The 20,159-nt window shown below is 40.8% G+C and overlaps 1 protein-coding gene across 20 annotated transcripts in view; it reads left to right on the top strand.

Annotated features, from left to right (window-relative positions):
• The window catches only part of RBMS1 (RNA binding motif single stranded interacting protein 1), a 206,781-nt gene that overhangs the window by 61,661 nt on the left and 124,961 nt on the right, over positions 1 to 20,159 (top strand). For 3 of the 20 annotated variants that reach the window (XM_070507957.1, XM_070507959.1, XM_070507956.1), the window contains exon 1: positions 15,579 to 16,030. The exons of 7 other annotated variants lie outside the window; for them this stretch is intronic. In XM_070507957.1, the coding sequence (XP_070364058.1) occupies positions 15,962 to 16,030 (69 nt within the window). In that variant the 5' untranslated portion in view covers positions 15,579 to 15,961. Of the gene's footprint in view, positions 1 to 14,331; positions 14,969 to 15,578; positions 16,031 to 20,159 lie in introns of those variants that run through there. 10 more of the 20 variants (XM_070507962.1, XM_070507954.1, XM_070507961.1 and 7 more) reach the window with 10 other exon arrangements.

Below are 20,159 nucleotides of genomic sequence, written 5' to 3'. Positions count from 1 at the left end.
TCCAGAGCAGGAGCTTTGAATTTTATCCCTTGAACTTGCACTATTTCTGTCACCCAGTTTCTCTGTTGTTCGCTGGTTTCTAAGCCTGGCTATTTGGCTTCTTGCTATCTACCAGCATCTCCTTCCTCCACTCCTTTGAGTCTCCATGTTGTTGAAAATCCCTGCCCTGTGAGTCACCATTACAAGGGATGAGTCCTCTGTCTCATTGTTTCTGCTCCTCCCAAATTCAGCTTAGTCATGGCCCCCCTCTGTACAGCACCCAACGGTTTGACTTTAGTAGGCTTCCTGTAAACGTTGTTTGAATGAATAGATAAGGAACATTTTTAGGGAGAAAAAAAGTAATGGTCTCTTTTAATCAAACTTTAAATGAGCTAATCACATACAAAATAACTGAAAGGCAGCTGGAAGAGGAAAGACATTTTGAAAATTTTAAGAGACTTGATGGTCTCCCTTTGGGTTAAAAAGATTTCACTGTAATAGTAGTGTGAAATTCTTTGTTTACAGAGGCATTGAAGAAATGTACATGTTTAAGCTTGAGAGTCTAGACTATCCCATTGAAAGACAGACGCGCCTTTAAATTCTCCCACTTCATGCTGCCCCATTTAGGCAGCTACACATACTATTGGCAATGGAGGTAATTTAACTGCAGATGCCAAGAAGTGCAGCAGTCATTTTATTGACCATATTCCACTCAAGAACCAAGATTAAGGTCTCTAATATGGGTCTGAAGACTACTTTTTTTTGGCTTTCAGATCTTAATCTTAATTATTTGTCTGTGAATAGATTATCAATTCCTAATTATCTTAAGGCAACCATCCCTTTTATGTTTGCTTTTTAAATCCTCTGCCTTCCTAAGCTGCTCATCTTTTACCTTTTGTTTGCTCAGGGTATGAAAATAAACACCAGGAATACATTGGATCCCCAGAACTTACTCATCTTATAACTGGAAAAAATAAAATAAAAAATAAACACCAGGAAAAGCGTTCTCAATTCTTCATTCCCTTTCTGGCTTTTTTTTTTTTTTTAATATGAAAAAGAGATTCTGAAGTTCACTCTGTAAAATAAAATCTTTGCTAGTTTCTGCCATTTGTATGATAGTTTATGAATAGACAGTAGACACAGTTAGACCCCAATGTGTAATTCTTCTTTTCATTTAAAAATTTTCAACTAAAAATTGCAGAACCTGAAAAGCAGTTTAAAATTCAGTTGTTCAGCTCCTCCTCTAAAAGTGTGAATGCCCAAAGTCACCAGTTAATGGGGCTTTCATTCCTCTTACACTTTGGAAATGATCGGCATTCTCAAACGCATTTGAGAATATTTTACCTTATTAGAGAAGAAGTGCTTCTCAGATTCTGAAGACTTTCTGTGTAAAAACAAAACAAAAATAAAATAGATAACAAATTCATGAGTGTGAGGAAAAGTTTCTCTTTAGTTTTATGAAAATGGTACTTTTTTTCTTGGACTCATAAGTCAGTAAATTTAAAATAACTGTTGTCTATAACTATAGACAAAACTATATATAACTATAACTGTGTGCAAGACATCAAGCTGGACCCCTAGGTCTTGAGAAGCTTACATCCCAGTGAACTGCACAGACAGATACAACCAAAGTACAATACAAGTGGCTGTGTTAGGGAGCATGTAAATTTCAGTGGGGACATCAGAGAGACAGAGCAGTGACTGCTGACCGGGTGAAACAGAGGCTCAAGAAAGTTTGAACCATGGGTCTGGTTTTCTAGAGAAAGGCCAAGATTGAATCTCTAGATGTGGACTTCTTTGTTTGGGGTAATTATTGAAGTGCTAGTCATGGGTGAACTCATATATGGAAATGAACCTCAGCAGGGAAAAAAAGAGGGCAAAGGAGGACAACCAAAAGAGTAGACATCTTGGAATTCCATGAAGGTGAGTTACAGAACTAAATTATGTTGGATGGGGATCAAGAGGCAGTTGTGGGTGAGTGGTGGAGGCAGAAGCCAGATTATAGTGGTCTGTAACTAGAATGGGAAGAGAAGACATGCAAACATCCACTGATGAATGGCCCTTTGAGGAACTCTGGCAATGAAGGAAAGAAGGAATAAAATAGCTTGAGAATCAAAGAAAGCATTTCCCTTTTCTTAGGATAGAGAAGACTTGAGCAAGTTAGTTTATAGAGAAAAAAGGCCATTGCATCTGCTGTTCTTATTTCTGAAAGGAAAATGTATTAATGTATGACTTTTATAGTAAAAAAAAAAATATTAAGTAGCTGAGAAAAGTAAAAGAAAGAAAGAAAGCCAGTACAGAAATTGGGTTGGGGAGAGAGGTGATGGTGTGGGGCAGAGGAAGTAATAGGGAAGTTCATTTGAAATCAAAGATAGAAATGGAAACCTATATTTTGAAAAGAACTAGGAACATTGCTATTACTAGGTAGAGAAGAATGCCAAGAAAAAAATATATAGAGATATATATTTGAGAAAGAACTGAGGGAAGTTCATGTAAATAATGTCACATGATCTCTACCTTAACATTTGGCAGTGAATACTGAGAGTTTGAGGGAAAAAAATAAAAGGTTTGGAATTAATTCTGTGTGGGATGGGGTAGGGAGCCACTTGGAAGTGAGTAAAATGAATGCTAAGCTTAAGCGAATTTTTCTTGAAGCCAAGAAGCATAATTATGATTTGCAGTTGTCAGCAACTCAGGAGGAGGCATAGAAAAATCTGATGGTCAAAGAGCTCATCTTAAAGACAAAATGAAAGGTCTGTGGATCCTGCGTACCAGAAATAACAAACTTGGGTTGCTTGATTTGGGAATTTAGATTGGTTGGAATTAAGTGAAATTTGGGGAAGGGTGATGGTGGTGACAGTGGTGATAATGATGACCTGATAGAGGAATGGAGAATAAAAAGAATGAAGGGGAAGCTTAAATTTCCACATCTGGAAGTGGAGAGAATAATGGTGGTGTGAAGATTAATGAGACAGTGCCTGTAAAATACTTATAACAATGTCTGGCACATATGCACTCAAAAAATATTATCTGATGCTATTATTTTTATTAATAAGAGTGCAGAATAGATGGGAGAATGGGAATTTCAGACTTGATGACATGCACTGATGTTAGTTATTGAAGCAAAGTGAATATTCAGGTTTTCTTGAAATGGAGTTCAAGACCTGTAAGGTTGGGGTTTTAGATGAAATGATACCACCTAGGAAAAGCTCTTAGCTATGTGCTAAGTTATCTGAAGGTAAGTAAATTTGGGCTGAAAGTAAGTAGGTGATGATAACTGATCTTTGTAATTTAACAAACTGAAGTGTCTTATTTGCTTCTCCCAAAAACTCTGTAGGTGAGGTATTATTATCTTTTCCCTTTTTTTTTTTAATAGTTAAATAGATTTAGGCGAAGACTGCTAAGCTAGCAAGTGGTAGAATTGTCTTTCAAACATGGCAGTTTTTATTGAAAGCCCTTGCCTTGTGCGCTACTCCATACTATAAATGGCAGTGGATCGATGGAGTACATTTCAAGGACTGTGCTGTTTTGCATTGAAGAGGAACAAGGAAAAGGCAGATGCCTCTCTGTGTGGGAAAGACAGAAGACTCAACCACTGGAGTTTCAAGGGAAGTTGTGTCATCAGGAAAAGTAATTCTCAGCTGCTTTTAATCATTGTAAAACACATTTTGGTACCATCTTGGGTTTTAATAAATACATGCTCAGCCAAGAAAACATTTAGTCATTCCCAAGCCCTCTTAGGTCAAGAGGCTATAATTTTCATGTACTTTATATATTATTTATCTATAATATATTTGTTATAGATATAGATATATCTACTATATAGAGAGAGAGAGCATGCACAAGCACACACTAGCTAGCTAGCTGAAGTTAAATACTTATCTTTTCTGGGTTCCTATAACCACTCTCTGGTTCATTCTTTATAACAATGCTTTTCAGATAAGGATAGGAGTGTATATTCTCATCACTTCTGACTCAGAGTCGTGTAAAAGTAAGCCACAGTGACTGATGGGAATAAATGGTATTCCTCAGGTGTGCTGGAGTGGAAAAGAGGCTGAGAACAACTGATTTATAGTGAAGCCGGGTCAATAAGTACTTGCTGAGCTCTCACAGGATGCCTTTCCATAGAGTAAATAGTGGAAAGCACATGGTAAATCTTGGCCATGGTTTCGTCAGTAGAAGAGTTTATAATGTAAAGACACTAAGTTGACCTAATTTAGGCATTATTACAGTCCTTAGAAAATATAGTGAGAGGTCTTAGAAAATGGATGAGAGTAGGAAAAACCCAGAGGGGGTAGACCATGAGCTGTGATTTCAACAAAGTAAACAGAGGGAGGGATGAATGTGGTTTGGCTGATGGAAAAACAGAGGCTGTTTCCTGGCAAAACTCAGAGCCAGAAAAGAGTGAGTTCATGGGCAGCCAAAACACAAATAGTAGCTGGAAGAGGTAAAGGGAGAAAGGAGTTAGAAACTAGAGTGCTTTACAAGTGATGTTCAGAAATTTGCACTTGATGTGGGAGCTTTGGGAAGTAGTATCATATGGCCAAAGAGGTCATAAAGAATAATTCTGGAAGCAATGTACACAATGATTTGGCATAAATAAGGACCAGTCAGAGGAAGAAACAGAAGAGGTTCCAAGCCGTTCTAGCTTGAGGAAACTAACGGATAAAAGAGAAAAAGAAAAGAGAGTCAGTAAGAACAATAGAGATGCTGCTAATTTAGACATTCTGCATTTTCACTGTCCAATGTTGAAGTTGGCTGAATCCTATCTGTTTAATCACTTGGATTTGTAGCATTTTCTAACAGATTCACTGTCACCTTCATATTATCCAGACTGTAGTCTCATAGATCAACTTTTTTAATGTTTCTTTTTCTTACTCTGTTTTGTTTTTTAGAAGAGGTTCATGGAGAAAAGGGTAAAATGAGCAGATAAAGTAGTTTTTTAAAAGAAAACTTATAACCAACTATGTACTCACTTTCTAGATGTTAGAGCAGCAAGAATCAATTTGTCTTTGTTTCTGGAATCCTCTAAGAATAAAACTCACAAGGCTTTTAGTACCCTGGTATCATCTAAAAATGTTTTAATTGCGGAAATTTTCAAACATACGCTAAAGGAGAAAGAATAGCTACAATAATTATCAACAATTTGCCATTACTTACTGATAGAATTTTTTGAAAATGTTATGTGATAGAATAAAACAAACCACATGATTTTCAATTACAAAACTTTGTATACCTACTTTAAAAAGTTTGATAGTCATCAAAAAGTAAAATTATGTTTTTTTAAAATAAAGGGGACAGATAGATACAGAAGTAGGGAAAACCAGTCCCTACAGTGATTTGCAATATTTTGTAGCTTGATATGCTTAATGATGTCATGGTAAATAGCTTAAGTGAATTCTAAGACTGCTTGAAAGAGCCCCTAAAATAGAATATATTTTCAAATCACTCAAGAGATCATGAGTGAGAGTACCTGGAATTGATACTCCTCAATAGTGAAGAAGTTTGGCTAATAAATTGGAATTTACAGTTTGTCATTGAATTAACATATCTCAAAATCGTAAGCTTGTTTTACTTTTATGGAATAATAACATCTGTTTGAATAGGAACTTGTGTGCATTTTGAAGATACCCCGTATTCATTTATTTATACATTCATTGAACCAATATTTTAATGCCTAATATGTGCCCGGCTCTAAGTTACAGGCTTGGGATATATTAGTGATCTGGTGTGTTAGTAATTCTCGTAAGATAATTTTCAGTGCGAAATCAATCATAATTTTCCCATATAACAAGGGAAACATTCCAGATAATGTAATTCATAGATAATCTCCAAGCTTCAATTTGACCAACCTATAGTCAGTTAATAAACTGACCAGTTTGTTTCACTAATATTGGTTTAATTTTCACACCAGCAGTGAAATGACTAAAACGAAAGTTGCACAAGGAAGAAGGAGGAAATGCAAGGGGACTAGTTAGTTCCTGAACAAATATGAAATATCAGATACTAGCATTTACTAATAATAGTCATTGCTTCAACTGGGAACCATTTATATCTTTTTCTGTAACTGGGTCATCTTACCTGCTAAGTTATTGCTTTTGATTCACTTTGTAATTTCTTATCAATTTTAAGGATTGTGATAACCATTTCAGATATATATCTTTTTATCTGACTTACCTTATTTATGTAAAAACTACTTTTCCAATCCGAATCCCTAGGCAGACTGAGAACTGGCGCTCCAGGTCCTGCAAAAACATGGAAATCTGTTTGTAAGACTCGTAGTTTGGATTTGATGCTGTGTGCCAGAACAGCACTGATGACCGGTCTTCTGAGTGTGTGTGTGTGTCCATGTGCATATGTGTGTGTGACTACAACTTGCTAAAGAAGTAACAGTCCAGGACGAATGTTCTCATGTTATGTTTGCACCTGACAGCTTTAAAGCACTAATAGCAGTAAGTGTAGCGTGGAGAAGTCTGATAAATATATAGAGATTTAGGTTCATCTCCCTTTAACCTTTCTTGTTCTATAAGTGCACTGTATATCTAAAACACTATGAATGTGATTGTGAGGAGATGGCTGAGAGGGAAGCAGACAGCTCAGCTTGTTCCTTTGTGATGGGTGCCCTTGTAAGATCAGGGTTGTTTCTCATTCTGACTCGGGGAGACTGTGCCCACACAAGATCTCCTTGGAAAAACTGAGTGTGTGATCCATTTACTTGTAACCACTTAGTAGCTCTGTTTCCTTAGGAAGGTTAAAAATGAATGTTTGAAAAAATCCTTTTCTTGAGCCCAGGCTATGAATAAAGAGAACACGTGTCTGCATTTGCATGTATTGTGTTCATGCACCTGTATGCCGTATTGCACAGATGCTAAGACTCCCCTTTTTCACATTTCAACATCTCTGAAATCAGGATGCATCTTATAATTTATGATGTCTTATAATTACTGTTGTCCATTTTTTTCAAGTGTTAACATCTCAGTAATTGTCAACCATCTTATAATCAGTGGTGTCTTAGATTGCATGACATACAGTTTATGTCCAAATATTTGTAGGAGACCTGGTCTCAGAGAGATGAGTAGGACATTTCTCTTTTCCCCCAAAAAGTAAAGCAGGAAGATTTATTCTGACAGTAGCAGTTGAGGTCAAGAGAAACCATTTGTTCATGGAATCTCATTTCCTTAGTAAGCCACATACAAATGCAAAATGCAGCATTTATTACAACCCCTCTTGTGATAAGCATGTGATCTAAAGATTAGGATGCAAATTCACCATGTTTAATATAATCTGTAAAGCTATTCTTTAAGATCTGATCACTCCATTTCTTACATTCAGCTCTTTCTAACTTCAGATAATCATGGTTTTGAAAAGAGGGTGAAAATCATCATTTCTGCTGTTTGTGTGTGTGTATATAAGAAAGCTTGCCTCATTCATTCATGCCTCCAACAAAACCTACCATGTGTAGGACAATGGGTTAAGTAACTCATTAGGGATTTAGAGACTGTTTAAACAATCTTACAAGATTGGTAAGGCTCAAAATGAGCCGATTCAGTGCTCACTTCTCTGGGTAGAGCAGTGTAGAATACAGAGAAAAGCACCATAAAATCCACAGGAGACATGGACTCTAGTCCTGAGGCAGGCCTGTGATGGATAGGTTCAGATTTGGAGGCTGTTTAACAAAGAACTTTCTAATAGATATGGCTAAATATGGATAGATGGAATGAATTTATTATTTGTCAAGGTGTCCAAGGGGAGACAGCAGCTTTCATACAATTACTGAGATTTATTGAATGATTATTATATACCAGGCACAGAGATTGGCCCTTTATTTTCTTTCAAGCCCTGAGATGCAATACTTCCAGGCTTCATGACCTATGTCGAGTTGTTTAACCTACCTGATCCTGTCTCACCTGTTCAAAGAACGTGGAGAATGCCTGCCCTGATTCCTTGCCTGAGACTTTAAGAGATTATGTATAATAAAACATTCTGTAAATTGTAACATTTTTATACCTTGATTCTGTCTCTGTGTGAATATATATATGTGCATGTATTTGTAATATATATATTGTAGGTTTGAAAAATATCTTCAGAAGTGATCTACTTCTTTCCCCTGGTGCTTTCTCCAACTCACAGGATTTTAATGCTTAATAATTCTTTGGTTGAAACAGCACCACATTTGCCACGAGATCCAATCCTAGATTGGGGGTGGTTCTGGGAGGATCTGTTTAGCATGTTGTCAGCATTCTGGGAGTGTTCTTTATAGTTTGGAATTAGAATTACTGATGTCATGATCAGTCATATTGTCATGGCAACATCAGAATTTCCTCATTCGCCTTCTCTTCGCTTGGGGAGTATCAGTTTGCCACAGGTCTGTCATCAGATTGCCCCATGTGTTAAGTGCATTAGATAAGCCAAAACTAGTCATTCTTAAAGACACTTAGGGTGGGGAATTTTTGTAAGCTCCTCCCGTAGCCCATTCCGGTACTCTTAACTAAATATTTTTATGTTAGAAAGTTTGCCTTCATACATATTCAGCTGAATAGAAATGCATTCCTAATTCTGTATTTTCTTCTTTGAACCTTTACATTGATAATTCAGTGGAAAATGAAAAGCTTTTCAGCATTCTCATTTACTTAAAGGATGTCGGTAATTGTTCTATCATCCTCCTCTTCAGGTGAAATAGACCTAATTCAAGGGTAATCTTAGCAACTGAAGAGAAGGGTAACTGTTTTGTTTTTTTCTTGCCGGTTTTGAATGCTTCAAGACCTAACTTGTGCTATGGATCCCTGATATTGGATAGACATTGGTTATGTCCCCTGGACATTTAGGAATGTCTTATGATAACCTTTTGTCATTCTTATCTTATATGAGGGTTTTGTTGTCCCAGGTACAGTTGTTGGCCCTGCACTGTCAAAGTTGTCACTTGAAAAGTTATTTTTACTCATGGAAAGGAGATGGTCATTCCAGGTTTGGAATTTTGTTTTTCCATGATTTAAAGACTTTTTTTGTTTGTTTGTTTTGGCTCTAGTTTTCCACAGATTCTGTCGATTTCCTAAGTACTTTCTGTCTCTTCCCAGGTCATGTAGCAAGAGGTGGATGTGATTAGCTGTTTCCACAGCACATCAACCACTCCCTTCCTCACCTCAGCTCTTATTTTTTACCCATAGTTTGCTCCCATACAGTAGATGGTTATGTTACTTCCATCTCTTTAGGGAAGCCATAGTAGCAAAGATTACCTAATAATATCTTTTTTTTGTGATTTGTAAGTCTTACTATAAGTCATGGAAAATTCATTGAATTATCTTGGAGTATTCTAAAAGTGAGCACTTACTTTTTGTAGGTGTACTATAGGAATGGAGAATAACATCTCCAATAGTAGATTTCCACAGTCAAAAAATATAGAGGATCAAGGCACCCATCCATTGCCATAGAAATGTCCTAAATGGTGATTAGGATTTTAGTTGACTATAAGCATCTATGAATCCCATAATAAAGCTAATCACTAATATGGTCTTCCACTATTTTTTGAGGGAAAATATGTTCTCAGTTCCATTTAGGCTTATGGAAATAGTTTTTACCTAATCACCATCCCAGCCTTTACAAGATAGTTCTTTCTGCATCTCTCCCAACTCCATCCTACCAACTATCCCAGAAAATAAAAGTAGTTGCAAGAGAGTAGTTACATCTCAGCGACCATCAGTTAAATGAGATCTAGGAGTTAGGTTAGGGCAGAATATATATCTGTACTATTAATGATATATGCTAATATAGGAGAGTTTGCCTTCATATTCAACTGAATGGAAATTCAGTGTAATCCCATATCCTTTTTTTTCGGTGAGACAGATTGGCTGTGAGCTAACATCTGTGCCAGTCTTCCTCTATTTGGTACATGGATCACTGCCACAGCATGGCTTGATGAATGATGTAGGTCTGCGCCCAGGATCTGAACCCATGAACCTGCACTGCCAAAGTAGAGCATGCTGAACTTAACCACTACACCACTGGGCCGGCCCCCCTCATATCCTTTTTTTAAGTGGCTTGCCCAAGGTCGCATACATGGTAACTGGAGAAGCCAAGATGCACACCTAGGCTTGGGCTCTTAAGTTTGTACTTGATCCACAGCTAATAGTGATAATAACTATCATTAGTATTATCGGAGGCAGGGGACTTTGGAAGCAGAAAGACCTGAGTTCAAACCTCAGCTCCATCATGTATTGAATCTGTGGCCTTGGGAAAGTTACTTAAACCTCTTAGCCTCAGTTTTCTCCTCAGTAAAATGGGATAATCATTCTTCTCTCACTGTGTGTGTGTGAGAGAGAGAGAGAGAGGAGAGAAAGAGAGAGGAACATGCTGAGAAAGTGCCTGGAATATAGTAGTTACTCAGTAAATGGCAGCTATTATTTATTAGTCCATACAGAGATGTAGCAGTAAGGCAAAGCCCATTTCTTCTGTTTTGTTCGCCAGGGTAGATTTAAGAACCATTGGATTATTGCTTCTGGTAAGACTCATCAGAAGATAGCTATGTTTATGTTGTTCTATATACTTTCTAGGATTCTAGCTATAGAGCTATGGTTTTATTTTATTAGAGTGGTTTCATTTTTATATACATGGGATTTTATGTGTGTCTAGGGAGTCTTTAGAATAAGAATCGTAGATTTTTTAAAAAGCAAAATAGTAAATAATAGAAAATATTGCTGCTACTTTAGAAATAGGGTACTTTATCAACTCTGTTTTGTACCAGGAAAGAACAGAAATTTTAAGAATCTGCTGACCTCATATTTTTTCTCTTTTTTTTTTCTGTTTTGCTGGGAGCCAGAGACGTTGTGAGCTTTTAAACTTAGAGACTCTTAAACATAAACAATTTTTTAGTGTGAACTGCTTAGACCAACCAATACTATACAGTTATATTTTATTCTTTAAAGATTGTAATTTGAAATAACGTCGAATGAATTTCTCCTCTTAATTCTGTTCTGTTTTTAATTTGACCCAAATAAAAAAATGGTGCTTGAAATGCTTTAGCAGTGAGAGAGAGAACCTGCTGTAAGTGTGTTCTTTTGTTGATAGAGGTGTTCTATTCTTATCTCATTGGACATCTTCTCTGCCCCCATTTTTTTTTTCTTCTTTCAAAGCTTAGCTTCCTCACCATACTTTCTTTGTAGTAATTTCATTCAAAGGCTCCTCTCTTCTCTGGGGCTCAGTAATGTGTGTATTGGAAGTCAGGGGAGGTCCCCTAGCCTCTCAGCTCTTCATCGTCTGCCCCTCTCAGGGAGTTCATCGATTAGTGATTTCAGCAGCGATCATCCCAAATCTACATCTACTCTCCTAGCAGCCCTCTGTCTCAAGTTCTGGTTTTCTGGTCATCTGCACAGTGCTTCTTTCTGAACGTCCCTCAGACAAAACATTTATACAGCTGAGCTTCCCACGCCCATGTTATATCCTGTATTGATCCCTCCCTCCCGTGGACTCCCATGGCACATAATTGTCTAGACCACTTGGCTGGCACTTATCACTTAATGCCTTGCATTATTAGTGTACAGCAGCCCAGGTGCTGTAGGGCTTACAAGTACTCACCTGGGAAATGGAGCATTATTTATAAGGCTTTCTGGAGATGTAACATTATAGAGTTGAAAGAGCACAGGGCAGTCTTTTAACCTTAGCTAGGTCTAGATTCTAACTCTTGCTTGCTACATACTAGCTCTATGGGTATGTGAGCCAGGCTTACTTTTTTTCCTCTCATCTGTAAATGGAGCCGAATAACTGTTCCAATCTCATAGGGTTGTGAAAGTGAAATGAGACGTGAAAGATTTATAAACGAAAGTCTCATTTTCAAATTGTTTCTATGAGACAAATGTCTTCTAAATTCAGATTCTCAAATTCCAGTTATACAAAGTTGCAGCTTGTAAGTCGCATCTCCTCTACAAGATTGCAGGCTTCTGCATGTCCTGATGGCTCCATCCTTACTACCCTCATTGGTGTACTCCTCCTGCCTTACAGAGTGTGACCTCTGATATTGCTCACAGTCTTGCCATTCATACAGAAATGGCCCTGGTCCAACACATAACTTCTTCAAAGGAAATGAGACAAAAACAAACGTGGGAGGAAAACTTCAGTGCACCTAGGCTATTGGAACAGACCTTTCTCCAGACTTCTTTTTTTAACTGCTTAAAGTTAAATCTGTGGTATACACAGCCTGAGAAAGCATATTCATTCAGCCTTTCAACAGTTATTGAAAAAAGCAGCCTCCCCTTACCTAAATTTGCTCTTTTTACTTGTTGTCAATTCCAACTACGCCGCTGCTCCTGCTCGTTGATGGTCAGCCAGACTTAGTAAGCATCAGTTATTTACACAGTTCACCCACTTAAAGCTACAAGCCACCACTATAAAACCTGGAAAAACAATAATAACAGCTGCCATTTATTGAGTTTGGCATTTTTGTTGGTACACTGTATATATACTTAAGACAATCTTGTGAGGGGTTCGGGACTCAGGCTCACTAACTTGCCCAAAGCCGTGTGGCCAGTAAGTGGGCAGCTGAAATGAGCCAGATCTGTTTGGCTGTTTTAATTTTGTTTCTTGGATTGCGAAGTCCAGATAGTTAAACTATCTGAAGTGGGGTGGGGGTTGGGGGGGTTCACTCTGCACTTGGAGGGGCTGTTGTCAGTCTTCAGAGCCAGAGCAGCTCTAGGGACTGATGCTCCCTCCATCATCTCATGGCCAATGGCTCACCCGCTCCTGGCATCTGCTCTACTCTCTGCTTGCTGCCAGTCAGCTTCCTGTTTACTCATAGTTTCTGCTTCCTCATAACCTTGGCTTGCATATGGTTTTGGCTTGTTGTGGCCCCAACTCTACCCCCTGGCACTCTTGGACTTTCTGCCCCTTTCCTAACCGGTTCAGCTCTTGGAGTTTTCTGAATCAAATTCCCAAGGATGAGAATCTGATTGGCTCTGCTCTTTTTTTCACTCCCAGACATGTCATAGGTCACTGGACTGTCTGTGGATTGGCTGCCCTTAGGTCAGATTCCCACAACTTTACCCACCCGCTGAGCTGGCGGAGGAAGGCTTGTGGGACAGCCCAGTTTCCCTTTAAAGTCTCAGTTTCCCTTTAAAGAGGATGAGTGCCTCCAGGACAGATTCCAAAGCCCTTATTCTTACCACGATAATTTGCAGTTTCTCTGGAATGTTTCCTTCCTTTCTCTGTTTTAAAACAATTTATTTCAAAGGTCAGTAAGCTTTCCCAGATGAATCTCACCAGGATCTATCCCTGTAATCACTTATAACTAAGCACTTGTGAATATCTATTATTGATTATATATATACACATGGTGTCATATTTCTGTTATTTCTCTTATGTTGGAATCATTTGGGCTTTAGTGACTGTTACATTTTATAGTCTTTGAGGGTAGAAGATCTGTCTTCTCCTTTCTTGTAATACTTTACTTAGTTCAGAGGGTAGCACCTACCTAAGTCTGGAACTTTTGAATCCTGGCTGGTAGATGTTGTTTTTAAAAATAGATACTTTGTATTCATTCCTTTTATGCATTCACCATTATAGAACACTACATTTTTTGATATTTAGATATCTTTTTTATTCTTAGAGTCCTTTTAATATTCTTTTAGTATTCTTCATATATTTTAGAATCTAGTATTAGAATTCTTTTAGTATTCTAATATAAATTGTATTATCACTTAAAATCTCATCTTATTCCTGTAAAACTATTGCAGCGTATCAAATCAAGTCTTAGCATTCTAGAATAGAACAATATCCAAAGTATCATGACCTTACAGCAGAGCCATAGAAAAATTAATCTATGCTGTTCTTTTGTGGTTTAGATTGTGGTTTCCTAAGAAACCAGTCATGACAACTGACATTGTATGTGGAATTTTTTCCATAGATGACAGGTCTGAACTGCTGGGGTCTTGGGTATTAAGTTCTCAGGAGAAGGAACGTATGAGTTGAACAGTTCTGCCTTAAACCTTATATTTTATACCTGTGTTCAATAACTAAAAGGTCCTAGTGAGAGAAGACAGCAAAGAGGCAGCCAAATTGTAAATGCACGGAGTTGCAGGAAGTAGTTCTAGCGTATATAATAACACACAACTGAATAACACACAGCTGTGCTGTGTTCACTAAATCACTTTAAAGGACAGATCTGTTTCTGTGGATTTTATTTAGCAAGTTCTTACTTGCCCATTGTGCACCTAGCACTGTGCCTAGAATAAGTTCCTTTGCTGCTGCTGCTTTTTTTCCATGAAAAGAATTAGGAATTATATGTGTACTTTGTGTATATGGTTGTTTTTAATTAGGTTGAGACTTGCTAGTTCTCATCACTTTTGCTGGGAATGTTGGCAGCACCTCGGAGTAAGGAGGCGGCTCACTCAGTCACCAGCAGGATATCTAGGATGGATATTTTTCAGTTTCTTGCTGCTGGAAAAAAAACCCTTGAATGACCACAGCTTTGCTGGAGGACTCAATTTCCTTACGGGATACTTTGTGTTTCTGTGGGAGCCAGAAGTGGAGTGCCTTCACTTCTTAAACAAGTTAGGATTTTTCATTATCATCGCAGATGGCCCTTTCCAAGAAGGTGTTAGACTTACCGCGACGATATTACCCTGTAATACTCACAGTTGAACAGGCCAACTTAAAAGTTGGCAAGCCTGTCCTAGTGGCCTAGCCAGAGACAGCGGGCTCTGCCTGTGGGACTGGCTGTGGAAGCCTTCTGCATTGCTCAGGTTCTAGGCTGCATAGACCAACGCAAAGGAGATCCAGAAAAGGGGCCTCTTTAGCTGCCTTAGATCATTTCAACTGGGAAACAAAGGAAATTACCTCCTCCTTTTGTCCCTCTTTTGCGGAGTTTCTCTGTCCCTTGAATAGAACACATTGGTGTTGCATCTGATAATTAACCTATAGAAGGATTACACTATTCCAGTTTTCAGGAAGCCTAACCAAACCGATGGCCTTAAATGAGTTTCGCTGTGATACTGGCATCTTGAAGGTAAGCTCGCAAACTCGGGCATAGGGATGAAGCATGGAACTTTAACCGTGTGCGTTTGCGGTGAGGGGATGGGGAGTGGAGACCTGTTTTCTCTGCTAAAATCTTAGCGTGTATTGGGGGAACGGGGTCTGATGGAGGGCTGGTTTGTTCGTTGAAGTAGGAGTGATCGTCCGCACCTTTTCTGGGAGGGGGGGCGGGGGGGGAAGTAGTTTGGCAGGATGAAAGAAAAGAGGGAAGACCTGGGACCAGTTCGCTTCCCACCCAGGTGTCAGAGTGATCCCCGAAGCGATGCCCTTAAAAGGGGCTTCGAGCAGGGGCGCAAAGCTGCCGCTGGTGCTTCGGCAAAGAGCCGAGGGGAAAAAAGAAAGGAGGAGGGGGGTGGCTACTCCAAGGAATGTGCGGCATGCGGGGAGCCAGACCCAACCATTGCAGCAGAGTGGGGGCGCCTGCGGCTCCCCGGGCCGCGCGGCCCCGGCCCCGGTCCCGAGCCCGGCAGGGAGCGCGCGGGGGTCGGCCGGCCGGCGGGCCTGCGGGCGCGGCGCCCAGCGGGCGGGCGCGGAGGCGCGGGTGGGCCCGGGCGCGGCGCGGGGCGGTGCGCGGCCGCCTCCCCGCCCCCGGCCGGCGCGCTCTCGGGGCGGTGGTTGAGGCCGCGGGAGGTGGGGACGCGGCGGCTCTGCTCCTCCGCTGCCGCCGGCAGAGTCCGCGGCGCCGCCAGCTCCGCGCGCGAACTCCCGTCCATGGCACGCAGGGCGGCGGTCGCCGGAGCTGCCCGAGTCTCGCCCGCCGCCGCCGCGCCGCACTTTTAGGCGAGTCCGGAGGTCGAGGGCGGAGGAGCAGTCAGCCCCGAGCTGCAGCCCTCGCCGGCCGCCGCCGCGCGGCGAGAGGGAGTTCCCGGAGCGGCCGCGGCCCCGGCCGGCCCCCTCCCTGCGCCCTCCCCCTCGCGGCTAGGCTGCCCCGCGTCCGCGCCCGCGCCCGCCGCCCGCGCCCGCCGCGATGATCTTCCCCAGCAGCAGCGGCAACCCCGGGGGCAGCAGCAACTGCAGGACGCCCTATCGCAAGCAGGTGAGGCGGCGGCCAGGATGCCGCGCGGAGGCCGGCGGCCCCGCTCCACAAAGGGCGGCAGCGCTCGGCCGGACCCCGCTCTCCGCCGCGGAGGGACCGGGCTGGGCGGTGACCTTGTTTCCGAAGGAGGCGGCCCGCTGGGACGGCTCGGGCCGGTGACCTTAGCAGGGGCGATGCCCTCGCGCCCGCCGGCCGGGCCGGGTGGGACGTGGAGGAAGGGGAAGGGGCGGAGAGGCGGCGAGCGCAGGAGCGCGCCGGGCCGGGGGCTTCGCCTGGCTCTGCAACAAGTTTGGGGTTTTTCTGAAACCTTTGTGTGTAGAAGAGTACGGTCATAAGTCGTAACGTTGGTCTGCAACGATCTTCGCTCGAAACCTCAAAGAACCTGCCTGATTCGTAGGAAACCCGGAAGACCAATTTGCGTGTGTGTGTGTGTGTGTGTGTGTGTGTGTGTGTTCGCGCGCGCCCCCCCTCCCATATATATGTTAAAAAAAAAGAAAAGAAAAAGAAACAGGAACTTCTACTGTCACTTTCTCAAGGTTTTCAGTTTTAAGCAGCACAGGGAAATCCTGTGACATCCTAGTTGCCGAGATACTTGGATAAGCCTGAGTCATACACATGCCTTTTCCTATTTTAATACCGTTTCATACATTTTTTAACAGATTGAACTCCAAAAGCACTTTAGTGGTTAGATCAAAATCCCCTGCCGGGAGAAGGAGTGGAGCTGGGAGCTTATAGTTGCGGCCTTTTGTTTTGTTTTTCATCTTTGTTTTTAAAAGGTTACTGAAGCCATGTTGTGATAAATCTCACAGAGCCTTTCAGCAGAAGCAATAACAAAACCTAGCTTTAAATTATGTAAAAAATGTGCAGGTCTGTTTAGAAAAGGTTAAACTGATTTAGAGGTCAGTGGCAAGATGCTTGTTGAGAAAACAGAAACGCTATTGCAGATATTTTTCTTCCATAATAAATCTCTTGTCTACATCCTTAGCCACTGAGACAAATCAATTAAGATATTATCCCAATAATGATACAAGTGAACTGTATCCTTCCATGCGGACCGTGCCTCTGTTAAGATCATGACAGATGACAGTGATGCCTGCTGGCTTTTCTGTAGACGTTCACAGGATTATTGATTATGTTAAGTCATTTTTGGGGGGTATGTCCTAGCATGAGTATATCTGAAAGTAGGGCTAATTTTGTCTAACAGTGACAGTGGCAAAAAGTATTGTTTTCCTGGTCTTTGGTTCTTTTATTTGTTAGCTTTCTCTTGAAAAGGCAGCAAACACACTCTGCTCTGTGTGCCCTTGCTTTCCAAGTCAATGGAGCTTTTACCTGGCTTCAGAAAAGCCCCTTCCTTTAATTAAAAAAAAAAAAAAATTCTGCATTTGTGACTTGGCTGAAGTATATGCTAAAATTGTCAAGATTCAGAAGCAGGCATCTCTAAACTCACTTCATGCAGCCTCACTTTAAAATAAATGCCCTCGGATCCAGCACACTTACATCAACTTCATCAATGAAGCCAATTTATAATAAATATTCTGCTCCGGAGCCCTCCTCCCCCACCCACCTCACTCTACCTGAAAAGATGGCTAATTATGTAAGGGCCTTGTGTATTCATTTATTTGTTGTCAAAACCCGGCGGGGTGTTAGCTCTGAAATGGGGGAAAAGCTCTGAGGGCGAGGCCCTTTGCTGTGAGGGGCTAGAGGTTTTGTGTGTGGAGGGGGACAGCCTGCTGGTCTGGAGCACGCTGATAAGATGCTCTTCTTTTCACTGGGCTCTCCTTAGATTCAGAGACTAAAAGGGCTGACTGAATCAGAAAAACAAACAGACTTTCTTTTTTCTATAGGCAAAGAAAGAAATGAATGTGTAGGCATTATACAGACACAAGACCCCGGGTACCAGTGGTATTTGAGTCAAAGGTTTCTTTTGTTAGTATTTAGCCATTCACTGGGAAAGCACACTTCCAGCTCGGGGACCTGGTTACCATGAGTGACTTTGTGATCTCATCCTGCCTTAGTCTAAACGGGAAGTCTAATTAATGCTTTTTATAAGATTTTGTGGTGTTAAGCTCGCATCTTTCAGTTCATATTAGTTTGTTCATTTTGATGAAAGAATTGGTAAATTTTAGGTGTTACAATGCAGTTCGATTCCAATCTAGAAATTTGTAATCAGCTGTTAGAGCTGATTTCAGATAATTTGCCTGAGGTGAAAATTGAATGTGAGGAATACTTAAAAATCACCTTTGGAAAAAATATAATGAGTCAGAATCACACTTGTATTATACATCTATAATAGTAACTACCCGTCATTGAGCACCTTACTGCCTGCTGGTTGCTGTTCTGTCCTTTAGGTGCATTAACTCTTCGTCATCTTGACAGTCCTGTGAGGCAGGTAATAGTATCTCCATTTTACGGTTAAGAAAACTGAGGCGTAGATTAAGTAACTTGCCCAGTCTATACAGCCCAAAATGCAGAGCCAGGATTTTGACCCTGGCACTCAACCTCTTAGAAACCACCACACTGCACCTGCCTGCTTACATGTACATCTCAATAGGAACTCATCCAGAGCTCACCTGTATCCCTGCCCATCGCCCTTCTAGCCTCAGAAGTCCAGTTTGGAAATTCCTCCCATGTTTTGGGGGCAGGGCGGGGGAGAGGACAGAGGTGGTGAGGTTGGAAGTGAAGGATGAGGTTAATAAATGGATGATGTGGCTGGTGGGTTCCTGATATTTGGAAGCAGCATTGATGTCAAAGTATTGCTTCACTGAATGACTATCCAGTTTCTTCTTAAAACTTTTTAAAGTTTTCCTATATTTAACTTTTCCTATATTTTACGTGTATAGGAGTCGGCCAGTTTCAGTTAAAGCACAGGTGGGTGGTGCTTGTCCCTCTCCGACCCCACGTAGTGTGTCGAGGGCCTCAGGGAGCATTGATCTCTGGCATCATCTAGGATAAACAGGATTTTCCTGCATCACAGGCATATGAGCGCTTTAGAAATACACCCGCTCGGCTCAGGTCAGAGTCAGATGCTTTTGAGCGGAGTGATAACCCAGTAGGTGGTATCTAGACAAAGATCGTTGGTTCAAGTCTCAGTGGAGAAGCATGTTGGTCCTATTGTTGTTGACTGTGACTTTCAGTTATATGATATTCCGTAATCAAGTCCAGTCTTGTTATATCAACACACTCCCACAACCAAAACGAAAACCATTTATCAGGACTTTCGTAGTTACAAAAATATTTTAGTGTGTTTCAAAAGAAAAAGTGCTTTATGCTGAAAAGCCTTTATTTATAGAAAATGAATATTTCCATTTACCTTTGAATTCTTTTATTAGCTACTTCTCTCTTCGTGTTTCCTTACTTCCATTTTGGAACTGCTTTCTTGCGGTGGTTGACTCAATTATGTGATAGACTTTGGTTTTTACAAATTGTGGCATGTAGCAGGTCCTCTGTTGCTAAGTAATATATCTTAGTGGTGTGCAGTGGAGTTTTGGGGGTAGGGGAGTGAATGCAAGAATTTTCGTGTGTGTATACATGTATATTTCTTTTTCTTTACAAAGGATCTTGCCAACTAGTAGCTGTATTTGTTAAATGTTGCCAACTTTTGATGAGTGAAGTGCTTATCTCCTCAGTTTAAGTAGATTTACATGGTTAGCTGCTTCCTTGAAGATTAACTGGGCGTAGCTGCACGTGAAGGGTTCAGCAGTGATTCAGTGTTTGGCCATGTTAGAGGATGACATACAAAGCTGTTGATTAATCCTCTTCAAGCAGTTTCTGTTCACAGCAATTTATGTGGAGTAGATTGGGTTTTGTTAAAGTTTGAAGATTAAAGTTGTACATAGAAATACTTAAACGAACATTGTCTGCACCAGTCCCAATTGGTTGTTTTTAAAAGGAGGTAAACCTACTCCTGCAACCGAGATTGGAGGTTTAAGGAGAAGTAGCAGAAAATTCAATTGGTATGCATAAGTAAGATCTTGCCTGTTTTTATATTAGACTATCTTGATGTCTTTGTGATTTATAATATTTATGAGTCAAGGTAACTTTGTTTTAAATGTGTATCCATAGCCATTTGAAGAGTACAGACTTCCCCATCAGTGATCACCGAGTTTTTCTGCAAGGCACCCCTTTTGGC

The sequence above is a fragment of the Equus asinus genome, chromosome 4 (genome assembly GCF_041296235.1).
Source record: "Equus asinus isolate D_3611 breed Donkey chromosome 4, EquAss-T2T_v2, whole genome shotgun sequence".
Classification (NCBI taxonomy): domain Eukaryota; kingdom Metazoa; phylum Chordata; class Mammalia; order Perissodactyla; family Equidae; genus Equus; species Equus asinus.
Note: the sequence above shows the minus strand (reverse complement) of the source record. Positions and strands in the feature narration are given on the sequence as shown.